Source organism: Eutrema salsugineum, unplaced genomic scaffold, assembly GCF_000478725.1.
Source record: "Eutrema salsugineum unplaced genomic scaffold, Eutsalg1_0 scaffold_8, whole genome shotgun sequence".
NCBI classification, from domain to species: Eukaryota; Viridiplantae; Streptophyta; class Magnoliopsida; order Brassicales; family Brassicaceae; genus Eutrema; species Eutrema salsugineum.
Window position 1 is genome coordinate 5,726,106 of NW_006256414.1, and position 12,390 is coordinate 5,738,495.

A 12,390-nucleotide genomic window follows, 5' to 3' on the forward strand; every position below is an offset into this window, starting at 1 on the left:
TTAAACCGATCGGTTTTTCCTAATAAAAATTAAACCCTAGCAAATCCGTTTAGTTTAATCCCTTAACCGATTAATAACCCTAATAACCGGTTTCCAAAATTAAATCTAATTTAACCGGTTTTGTTGTTTAATCGATCAATCCGATCGGTTCAAGCTTAATCGGTTAATTTCAAATTAGTTTCCAAAATCAATCTAAAAAAAAAAAAAAAAAAAAAACCAATGTTTATCTATTAGAGCTAAATTTGGAAACCCTAGTAAACCGGCTAAGTTATAAACCCTAAGGTTCGATTTTAGAGTTCCTTTATATAGCAAGTTTCCTAAAATAGCAAGTTTCTTGAAATGGAAAGTTTTCCCAAGAATACCTTAAATCCCTTATTCCAATGACCATAGTCTCATACTATTGATTATTTAACATAAATTATTATATGGATATCATTGTGGATAGTGGATCGAGCCACACCATTCTAAAAGACAAGAATTACTTCATAAATTTAGTAATCAAAACCGCAAACATAAGCACTATAGCGGGTAGTTCGAGCCTAATAGAGGGCCATGGCTAAGCTAATGTGTTGTTATCAAATGGCACATATCTAGACATCTCTGATGCCTTATACTCACCCAGTTCTAAGAGAAACCTATTGAGTTTCAAAGACATAAGATTGAATGGTTTCCATATCGAAACTCAGGATGAAGGGAACAAAGAGTTTTTAATTATCACTAAAATGATAAATGGCTATAAACAAATTTTTGAAACTATACCCGCCGTATCTACTGGGATTTACCATGCTAAAGTCAGTATGATTGAGGCTAATGCTGCTATCAAAGCACGGTTTTTAGATTACACTATTTGGCATGATCGCCTGGGTCATCCCGGTGCGAACATGATGCGTAAATTAGTCCAGAATTCTAAAGGGCACAGCCTTAAACCAAATGGTATTTTCCCTCAGCACCTCAAGTGCACAGCTTGCTCACAAGGGAAACTGATTACCCGACCTTCACCAGTCAAAGTGTCTAAAGAGACCTTGAACTTTCTGGAAAGAATCCAAGGAGACATATGTGGACCAATTCACCCACCTTGTGGGACATTCAGATATTTCATGGTCCTCATTGACGCATCGACCCGCTGGTCGCATGTCTGTCTGCTCTCTTCTAGGAACCAGGCTTTTGCTAGGTTATTGGCCCAAATCATCAGATTACGAGCCCATTTTCCAGACTTCCCATTAAAGACTATACGTCTTGATAATGCTGGTGAATTCACTTCCCAAGCGTTTAATGAATATTGTATGTCCATGGGGGTAAGTGTTGAACATCCCGTTCCACATGTCCATACACAAAATGGATTAGCTGAATCCTTCATCAAACGAATTCAATGGGTTGCTAGACCATTACTCATGAGGTCACAACTCCCGGTCTCAGCTTGGGGACACGCAGTCTTACATGCCGCTGAACTAATACGCATACGACCATCTAGTGAGCACAAATATTCACCATCCCAATTGCTAACGGGTCATGAGCCAAACGTCTCCCATATTAAAACATTTGGGTGTTCAGTCTATGTACCCATTGCACCACCACAGAGGACTAAAATGGGACCTCAAAGGAGGATGGGAATATATGTTGGTTTTGATTCTCCCACCATCATAAAATATCTCGAGTCAACTACAGGAGATCTGTTTAAAGCCAGATATGCAGATTGCCGATTTGATGAATCGGTATATCCTAGATTAGGTGGTGAGACAGACAAGCTGGTAAAAGAACTTTCATGGAATCAAACATCCACACAATGGCAAGATCCTCGGACTCTAGAATGTGATTCAGAGGTCCAAAGAATTATACATTTACAAAAGCTAGCTAATCAATTGCCAGATTCCTTTGCTGACCCGAACAAAGTTACCAAATCGTACATACCAGCTTGTAATGCACCAGTACGAATAGATGTCCCCTCAGGAAAAAGTCAAGTTGCTACAGAGTCTGACGCACGTAAGAAACGTGGCAGACCACCAGGTTCCAAAGATAAGAATCCCCGGAAATCAAAGAAAGGTGAAATGATTGAAACCGGGATTCAAGAGAACACGGATACAGCCTCAGCTGATACTTACCCTATCGAACCATCTCAAGAGGTTTGGGACGCCAAAACTCAAGGTTCTGAAGGGAATGATAATAATGAGATCTCAATTAATTATATCATATTCGGTTCTCTATGGAACAGAAAAGATGTCGACATCAATGAAACTTTTGCATACAAGGTAGCACTTGAGATTGCGCACACGCAAGAGAATCTAGAACCCACGTCTATAATTGAGTGCACTCGTAGATCAGATTGGCTGGAATGGAAAGAAGCCATAAACGTGGAGTTGAATAGTTTAAAGAAACGGAATGTGTTTGGTCCGATCTTAAGGACACCATTCGATGTTAAACCAGTGGGAAATAAATGGGTCTTTGTGCGTAAAAGAAACGAACTCGGCAAAGTCGTTAGATACAAGGCACGCCTTGTAGCACAAGGATTCTCATAGAGACCCGGAATCGATTATGAGGAGACTTATTCTCCAGTGGTGGATGCAACTACATTTCGATTCCTCATAAGTCTGGCCATAAGAGAAAACTTAGATTTGCGGTTAATGGATGTTGTAACCACATATCTTTATGGACCACTGGACAGTGAAATCTATATGAGATTACCAGATGGTATTGAACTCAAAGATAAGCATGCATCTCGTGATAAACACTGCATTAGGCTGAACAAATCCTTATATGGACTGAAACAAAGCGGACGTATGTGGTATAACCGGTTAAGCGAATATCTCATCAGAGAAGGCTACGAAAACGATCCGATCAGTCCATGCATCTTCATCAGAAAATATCAAAACAAAGGATTTCTAATCATAGCAGTATACGTGGATGACTTGAACATCCTCGGAACATCTGGTGAAATCGCCCAAACAGTTGAATGCTTAAAAGCAGAGTTTGAAATGAAAGACCTAGGCAAAACTAAATTATGTTTGGGATTACAACTTGAGTACGTCAATGACGGAATCCTTGTGCATCAATTGGCATACACTGAAAAGGTACTCAAGAGATTCAATATGGACCAGGCCCACCCATTAACCAGCCCAATGGTTGTGAGGAGCCTTGGATTGGATAGTGATCCATTCGGTCCAAAGAAGGACGATGAAGAAATCCTCGGTCCTGAAATGCCATACCTCAGTGCTATAGGAGCATTAATGTACTTGGCTAGTCACACTAGACCAGACATCTGCTTTGCCGTGAGCCTCTTAGCTCGCTTTAGTTCGTGTCCAACTCAAAGGCACTGGAACGGTATTAAGCACATCCTTAGATACCTTCAAGGTACTAAGGACTTGGGATTATTTTATTCTAACCATAACAAGGATGGTCTAGTTGGTTTTGCTGATGCAGGATATTTGTCAGATCCGCACTGTCCCCGGTCTCAAACCGGTTATGTTTTCACGCATGGAGGAACAGCCATATCTTGGAGATCCATGAAGCAGACTATTGCCGCTACCTCATCCAACCATGCGGAAATCTTGGCCATTCACGAAGCTAGTAGAGAGTGTGTTTGGTTGCGGTCCATGACTCAGCATATCCGATCAGATTGTGGTATGGACGAAGATAAGGAGCCTACGGTGATGTATGAAGACAATGCAGCTTGTATCGCTCAACTCAAGGACGGCTACATCAAAGGTGACCGGACGAAGCATATTCTGCCCAAATTTTTCTTCACTCATGAGCTACAGAAGGATGGTCAGGTCAAGGTTCAGCAAGTCCGATCAAGCGAAAATTCAGCCGATCTATTCACTAAATCATTACCGACTTCTACACTCCGGAAGCTCATTCATCAGATAGGAATGCGTAGACTTAGAGATCTACAGTGATGCCTAAACCAGGGGGAGTAATGCGTGTTGTACTCTTTTTCCTTCACCATGGTTTTTCCCACTGGGTTTTCCTGGTAAGGTTTTAATGAGGCAACGTTCCCCAGCGCATTATAGAGATCCCGGTTTTGTGACAGGCACGGTTACCTTGTCCAAGGGGGAGTGTTATAAACAAATGGACTTCTAGTAACCGGCCCATTAACCATCAGGTTAATGTCTCATGGCCCATTAGGGTTTCTGATACATTAGTTATGTAATGTATATATACACTGCTTATGGAAACAATAAGATAAGAGTTTTTTCCCTTAATAAGTTTATAATTTTATAAGTAATTTTTTTATTTCTCACCATCTTTACTTAGTTTCATCTCTTTAAGTCTAATTTCAAAATCTTTTATTTCAATTTAACTATGCAATTTTATAGTATTTTATTTCTATTTTAATTCCATAAAGTTCTATTAATGAAAGTTTAACACTTTCAAAATCCATAAAATTTCTCTGAAAATTTACAAATTCTAACTTAACTTTTTTTGTTCCTGCAATAATTTATTTTAAAAATCAACAAAATCAAAGATTACCTTTTTTTAATTGCTATCTATTATTTTAAAATCAAATTATCTCCAATATTTGTTTGAAGTACGTTAACGAAATTGTACTTTTATAAAAATTTAAATGTATATAGAGTATGTTTGAAAGATTATTGATTGATTATAACTACTTTTTTGCTATCTTTATTGTTGTTCTGTATGAGACTTTGTAGTTGTTACTTATTCTAAAAAATTTCTAAGTTCTAATTTTTTCAGTCAAGATTTAACATTAGAAAACCTGTAAAATTATATTAAAGTTCCACAAACTTTAATTTACTTAATGTTTGGTTCTTCCTATGGGTTATTTTTAAAAAGTTAATAAAATAAAACTTTAATATTATCTTTTAAATCACTATTGATCCATTATTTTAAAGGAAAACTAGATTTTAACCCCATGCGTCCGCACGAGAATGTTTTATTTTTTATTTCTAATATAAGTTGCATTTATCTTTTTTGTTTAGAGATAATTTGTTTTTGTTATTTATTTTTTTTAAATCAAAAAATTGTTATCATATTTTAATTTTAAATAGTAAAATGTGTATATTAGTAGAATAAGAGTATGCGTTAGTTAAGTATACATTGATCTAATGTTAATTATAAACTTTGTTATTATGTGAATTTAGATTTACACATAAAAAATCTATATATCTATGAATTTGCTAATCTATCCGTTTAGTTGTCTTAAATCATTTTTAATATCTTACATGTTTTGACAAACTAACACGTATAAGACTATAATTATAATTGTATAATCTTATAAATATTTAATAATATGGAATATTTGGACCAATTGATTATGAAAAAATATAATAAAATATTTATTTATTATTTGTGCTATTAAAAATATATAAATATATATATATATAAGCTGGCTAACCTGTTAGTTTAATTGTCTCAAATCATCTTAATATCTTATATGTTTTAATAAATTAACTCATGGACCTTAAATATATATATATATATATAACTCTAATCAGCTCGATCATATTATTGTATAATATAAATATTTATTAATCTCAAATATTTGATATTTTAGACCAATTGATTATGATAAAATACGATAAAATATTTATTTACTATGCATTTTTATAAAAATATTATTTAAATTTAAAATTTTAAAGTATTAAAATTATTATTAAAATTTTCGTAATAAAATTTAATTATAATTTTTTTTGAATTTTTTAAATTTAAATTAAATTGAATGCAAATTTTTGTAACTAAATTTAATTAAATTTCTAATAATTTAAAATTTAAATTAAAGATGACTTATATTTTAGGAAATCTAAAAATATATAAATTAATAACTAATTTTTGGAAATTAAATATAAAATAAAATAAAATTTTGTAAAAAAAAACTTTAGGAGTGTTTGGATGCAAGCACTAAATGTGCTTCTGTTTTTATAGAATATTTTCTATAATATTTTATTGAAGTACATTAATAACATAAAGCTAAAGTCTCTAACAATCACTTCTCTCTATCAGATCGAAAAACTTCCAGGTGAGAATAATTATAGGAATAGCATATCAACAAAATTTTATAAATCAAGTTCAAACTAATCTTATAAATTTTTATCTAATATTATTATCATACATTGAACCATTCAAAATCTCAACTCAACTATCGTCATCTGTCTCCTTCTTATATTCGAGTAAAAAACTAATCTTAACGATTTTTCATTTGTAATCTCATACCTAAATCGTTCTTGTTATTTTTACTATTTTTCTGTCTCTTTTGGTCTAACTTTGAAGACTTGTGATTAAGTATGTGACTTTATAAACTTTTATTTTACTTTAAAATTTAAAAGTTCTAATTTATCCAATCAAGATTTAACATTTGAAAAACCCATACAATTCTTTTAAAATGTCACAAATTCTAACTTAGATTTTTTGTTCCTAGGATCGTTTAGTTTCCAAAACCAATAAATAAACCTTATATTTTTCTTTTGAATTGCTATAAGTTATTTGAAAGTTAAATTCTCTACCACTTTTTCTCAGTTTTGGTGCTTCAATATTTTCTTAACGTACACTAATAGCCTAAAGTTAAAGTCCCTAACAATCAATTCTCTCTGTTAGATAAAAAATTACCGGCTCGTTATAATCGTGAGAATGACATATCAACTTAAATTTCCAAACTAACTCAAACTATTTTCATAAACTTTTATATGTATTATAATTATACATTAAAACCGTTTAAAACTTCATCTCAACTCGGATTTGAACCTAATCTTATCGGGTTTTCATATGAAATCTTATTTGTTAATCATCTGATTTTTGCTATCTTTACTATTTTTTGTCTCATTCAGTCAGACTTTATTTTATTTTAACTATTCAAATTTATACACTCTTACTCTATTTCAAAATATATAAAGTTCTAATTTATCTAATCAATGTGTAATATTTTTAAAACACGTAGAATTCTTCTAAAATTTTACAATGTCTAACTTAGTCTTCTTGTTTATGCGATGGTTTAGTTTTAAAAATCAACAAAAAAAATCTTACTTTTTCTTTTGAACCCATTATTTGAAAGCCAAATTCTCTATAACATTTTATTAATTGTAAATTGTGATGCTACAATATTTTTTTGAAGTACATTAATAACCTAAAGTTAAAGTCTCTAAAAATCACATCTCTCTACGAGATCAAAGAACTTCCAACTGAGAATAATTTTGGAAATGACACATCAACAATGTTTTTTAAATCAAGATCAAACTAATTGCATTGATTTTTATTTGTAATGTTATTATACATTAGAATCATTCAAAATCTTAACTCAACTATCGCCATTCATCTCCCTCTTATAAGTTCAAACTTAATTTTATTGGTTTTTTATTTGTAATCTCATATCTAAGATGTTATTTCTCCTTATCCTACTATTTTCTCATCTCATTCAGACTAAATTTGAGATTCTTATTTTATTTTCACTATAGGACTTTATAAACTTTTTTTTTTTTTGAAGTTCTAATTTATCCAATCAAAGTTTAAAAACCGTAAAAATTTTCTACAAATTCACAAAGTCTAACTTAGTCTTTGTGTTCATTAGATATCATGAAATATACAACTTATTTTTTATTTCTCATGTGCATTCCATTTTACTCAAGGGACCAAACTTACCAGTTGTTGTTTTGGACAAAGTATTAGAAGGCTTTTGAATAAGTTCTCATCTAAACTTATGGTAATCGATTGTTTCATTACCATCTACATCAGTCTGAAATATACATAAAAATCTTCTCTTTTAAGTTATTTTTATTCTTACAGCGAAGCTATGAGATGGCAATACTTACGGCTTCCATTTTAGATATTGTTTTAGTTGATTGTGGTGCATTTGTTGGTGTATATTCGTTAACCATACATCTAAGACCTTCAATTCAAATGTTTCTTCCTAGAGGCTCTCTGCATTAACATAAAAAAACAAACTAAAATTATAAAAACAAAATGATTAGGCAAAAGACAGAAGTCTACGTTTACCAATGCTTACTTGTTAAAGAGAAGTTTAAGGTTACTTTAAGCTAATTCAGAATTGCTTAATCCGAAAATACTTAATGTTTTCAGGAAAGAATGATCATACCAAACTCCACAGCCTACTATCAACAGTAGGAAGTTCTGCTTGAAGCTTTAAAACTTCATGTACCATATAAACCATATTAATTTTTATAGTTTGTCCTTATTCCATAAGCTTCAAAAAAAAATTTTAATAGTCAATTACACCTTTATTCCAAAGTAAATGCCAATAACATGCATAACCATATTACAATAGTATCCAAGACCAAAAATAAGAAAAACAAAGTTGAATAGAAATTTCAAAACAAAATTATAAATAAATAAAAATACCGCGTTTACAGAAAAAAAAATATAAACCGTTAGAAGCTGAGAGATATAACTCCATAGACGTTTTGGATGTGATACCTTGATGGAATCTTTCTGCCAATGTAACATACATATAAAATAAAAACAAAACAAAACCTATTGAGATCAAAGATCTTCATAAATCATAAACTAAAACCAATATAATAAATCTGATATAAATTATAATAACATTATGTAAATTGAGAGCTAGCAAAATTTCAAGGACATTATGAATGAATTGAAAGCTTTATTTATAGGAAAACATTGAGTTGCAAAATGATTAGGTTAAACCGAAAAAAATTTAAATAAATCGTTCATAAGCTTGCTCCACTGACTATTTATTGTTTTAAATAAAGTCCTAAAGCATTATCATAATTATTGTTGTAAGAATCAGTTACTTACGTTTTTGTTGTAAAGGTTCCTCATTAACAGGAATTTGAATTAGGACATAAGTCTTGAAAAAAACATGTCTGGAAAAAAGAATCATTGGAAGCAAAAGAAAAAAAAAAGTCAGTAGAAATGTTAGTTTCATGTTTGTTGAACTTTTAAAACTATTATTAGTACCTGAAACCAAGAACAATTAACAGTATTCTTCAATTCGTACAAATTTCGGTTGGTTCTTAATGTATTAATGAAGATCAGTGTCCATGAACTCAGTGGCAATATAGATATCAACGAACTGTTTTTGCAGTGGTGTACATAGTAAAAAAACTAACGTCTCATATAATTTTTTTTTTTGAAACGGAACGTCTCATATAAGTTTACTCTATTGAAATAACAAATTTAAAAAAAAAACATAAATGACGTGTTCATTAAGAATCAATTTGTTCATCCAGTTTAACATTATAGTTCGCCAAATCAAATGAAGATACCAATGTTATAGTTTAACATTTGGCATCCGAAGAAATATTTTGTGTCTTCTTTAGTCTGCAAATGGTGATGGAAGGCGATTTTTTTGGCTTAGGCCTCTCTAACCCGTCTAGAGGGTTTGGAGTTCTTTTCCGGAAGGAATCTTTCCTTGTCGGTCGGTTTTTAAAAAAAGGAATTTTTCCTTTTTCCCACCCAAACCTGCCTTTCCCTCTTCCATTACGGGGTTCCTTTCCTTTTTGGAATGATTCGTGAGCTTGATATCCTAGGGTTTCAGGGCCGTCAGCAGCCGTGTATTCTCTCGCAGTTCAGGATCTCAAGCGGCTATCTACACTTCCAATCTCGGATTTCCCTGTTTCTACTGCTCATGGATAGCTCTCTGAATTTAGCAATGCAATCGATGAATTTGGAGGAAGATCTTCCGATTGATATCCTGGCGGATGGTGCTTTCTGTGCGGTTGAAAGAAGTGCCCGAAGTTTGATTGGTCGATTGCTGAATCCTGATGTTCAAAACATGGCAAGAATGCTGCGCTCTATGCCGAGAATTTGGAGAATTTATGAGCGTGTTAAAGGTGTGGCTCTCACTGATGATACATTCCAGTTCATATTTGATTGGGAACAGGATATGAATACGGTCCTTAAGGCGGGTTTTTGGACTTTTGATGAGTGGGGTTTGGTGATGGAGAGATGGGTTGAGAACCCTCCTGCTGACTTTCTAAAGAAAGCCCCGGTTTGGATCAAACTACACAAGATTCCTGTGAACTACTTCACTTTGGCGACTATTGATGCTGTTGTGAACCGTATTGGTCACGTCAAGGAAATTGCTTATGATCCTGCAAAACCTCTTTTGCAAGCTGGTGTCAGAGTTTGTGTAGCTATTGATCTGGATGAACCAGTGAGGGATGCTAAATCTCTGAATCTACCTGACGGTAAGGTGGCAATTGTGGAGATTGAATATGAGAGAAAATTTAAAAAGTGTTTCAATTGTTCTCGCCTAACCCATGAGAAGCAGAGATGTCCACTTCTTCAGCGTAACAAAACTCGAAGTGTGGAAGCTTCGGGTAAACAGAACATGCGGCAACAGCACAATGCTACTGCTCGTCAGCATCACCCAAACCTCTCTGAACAGATTATGCCGATGCTGGCTCCGACAGTTCCTCCTGGCTTCAGCCCTCACTCAAACCTCGTGGCTCCTGAAGTGTTTGAGCAAATGCGTATATACATGTCCTCGGGGGATCCATCAGAACGCTCCCTTCGGGAACTAAAGATGAAGAAGACGCTAGACGAATTATCCAAAGATCCAGTGGTGCAACGATCTTATTTGCGGCTAGAGGCCCCTCCCGTCTTCACAGCATCTCCGGTGATCAAAGAGAATGAGCAGATGGCTTTAGCGGAAACCTCTTCTGGTCGTAACCAGAGAGACGATGATTCTCTCCTACCTTCTGATCGTAACCAGAGGACCTCCTCAATGTACGGAACGAGAAAATCGGCTTCAAGATAGTAGTGCCGGTAATGGGAATCAGGATCCTTCTCCCTCGGGTCCAAAGGATGATGGTGCGAAGAATGAGGTTCATCCAATTGCAAAGGAAGTAGATCTACCTTTGGCAGATGCTACGATGGGTCATATGGGTGTTCCGGATCCCTTACCACAGACGATGGAACAGTTCCAAGAGGGGTCAGGTTTCTTTGCTCCACCGCTACAAATGAGTGAGTTTAGGATCGGGTGTGTTCAACCAAGCTCCTCCGGTACTAGTAACAGAAGCAAAAAGTCTAACTCTGGACGCTGGTCCAGACAGCAGAGAGCGAAACAGGGTGTTTCTCTAACCAAGGATCAGGACCAAGACACCGAGCATCCTTCTAAGAGGAAAGCAGTCGACAGCTCTGAAGTTACGTCTAAACTATCCAAACAATCTCCGGGTTTGATGGTTCACCAGACACCATCCAATCCGTCCATATGACGACACTCGCTTGGAACTGTCGGGGGTTGAGGAACGACCCGACGGTTCGACGCCTAAAGGAAATGTGTCGTGAACATTTCCCGGACTTTGTGTTTCTCCTAGAGACTAAAATCTCTAGTGATCACGTGTTGTATGTTCAAAGAGTGTTAGGTTTTGACCACAGCTTCCTTGCGAACTCTGTGGGTCTAAGTGGTGGTTTAGCATTGTTTTGGAGGCAGGCACATAAGGTGGATGTGCTATTTTCGGATAACAGAATCATCGATACTAAGGTGGAAGTGGGAAGCCGGACCTTCTTCATGACATTTGTGTATGGAGACCCAGTTAGCCATCTGCGTGGCAATGTGTGGCAAAAATTGACGAATATTGGGATTAGTAGAGATGATGCGTGGTGTGTTGTAGGAGATTTTAATGAAATTATGAACAACACAGAAAAGCTTGGAGGCCCACCTAGAGCGGAGTACTCGTTTTATCCATTCAGACGTATGGTTCGTGAGTGTCGCATCAAGGAAATTCCCAGCTCTGGTAATAAACTCTCTTGGGGAGGTAACCGCGAAGTGATGAATGCAAATGGTGAAAAGGCTTTGGTCTGGATTCAGTGCCAATTAGACAGGGCGTTTGGGAATTCTGAATGGTTCAGGTTATTTCCAAGAACACACTCTGAGTATTTGAAAAGAATCTGGTCTGACCATCGTCCACTTTTAGTTAAGGTCGCACCAGCTGATTCAGTAAGGAGAGGCAGGTTCATATTCGACAAGCGCTGGTGTGATAGTCCAGAAGCAGTGGAAGTAGTTCGGAAAAGCTGGTTGATTCCGGACTGTATTGGCACGAGACGAGTTGCTGATCGTATCTCGACATGTCGTAAAACTCTAGCGACTTGGAAGAGGAGTAGTAATTTTAACTCTCAGAAAATGATCCAGAGGCTGACTGCTGAGATTGACGGTGAATCTGCAGAGCTTCATCCCGATTTCCAAAAGATAGCTACCTTGAAAGTGGAGTTGATGCAGGCTATTAAAGCAGAGGAGAGCTATTGGAAGCAAAAAAGTAAGGAACGATGGCTGATTGCAGGGGATAAAAACACCAAGTTTTTTCACAGCAGTGTTAAGTCTCGGCGGATGAAAAACAACATTCCCTCACTGATAGATGACAATGGTGTTGAAAGGTTTTCGGAGAAAGAGAAGGGAGATGTGGCAGTTGAGTACTTTTCCAAATTGTTTAAATCCTCTGGCTCGACGGATCACGATGAACTACT

The 12,390-nt window shown here is 35.2% G+C and overlaps 1 protein-coding gene across 1 annotated transcript; it reads left to right on the forward strand.

Moving 5' to 3' along the window:
• The first annotated feature begins 9,583 nt into the window (after positions 1 to 9,583).
• Positions 9,584 to 11,141, forward strand: LOC112088142. The gene is made up of 2 exons (XM_024158372.1): positions 9,584 to 10,631; positions 10,681 to 11,141. The coding sequence occupies exons 1-2, from the start codon at positions 9,584 to 9,586 to the stop codon at positions 11,139 to 11,141; spliced, it is 1,509 nt and encodes a 502-aa protein (XP_024014140.1).
• Positions 11,142 to 12,390: the final 1,249 nt, after the last annotated feature.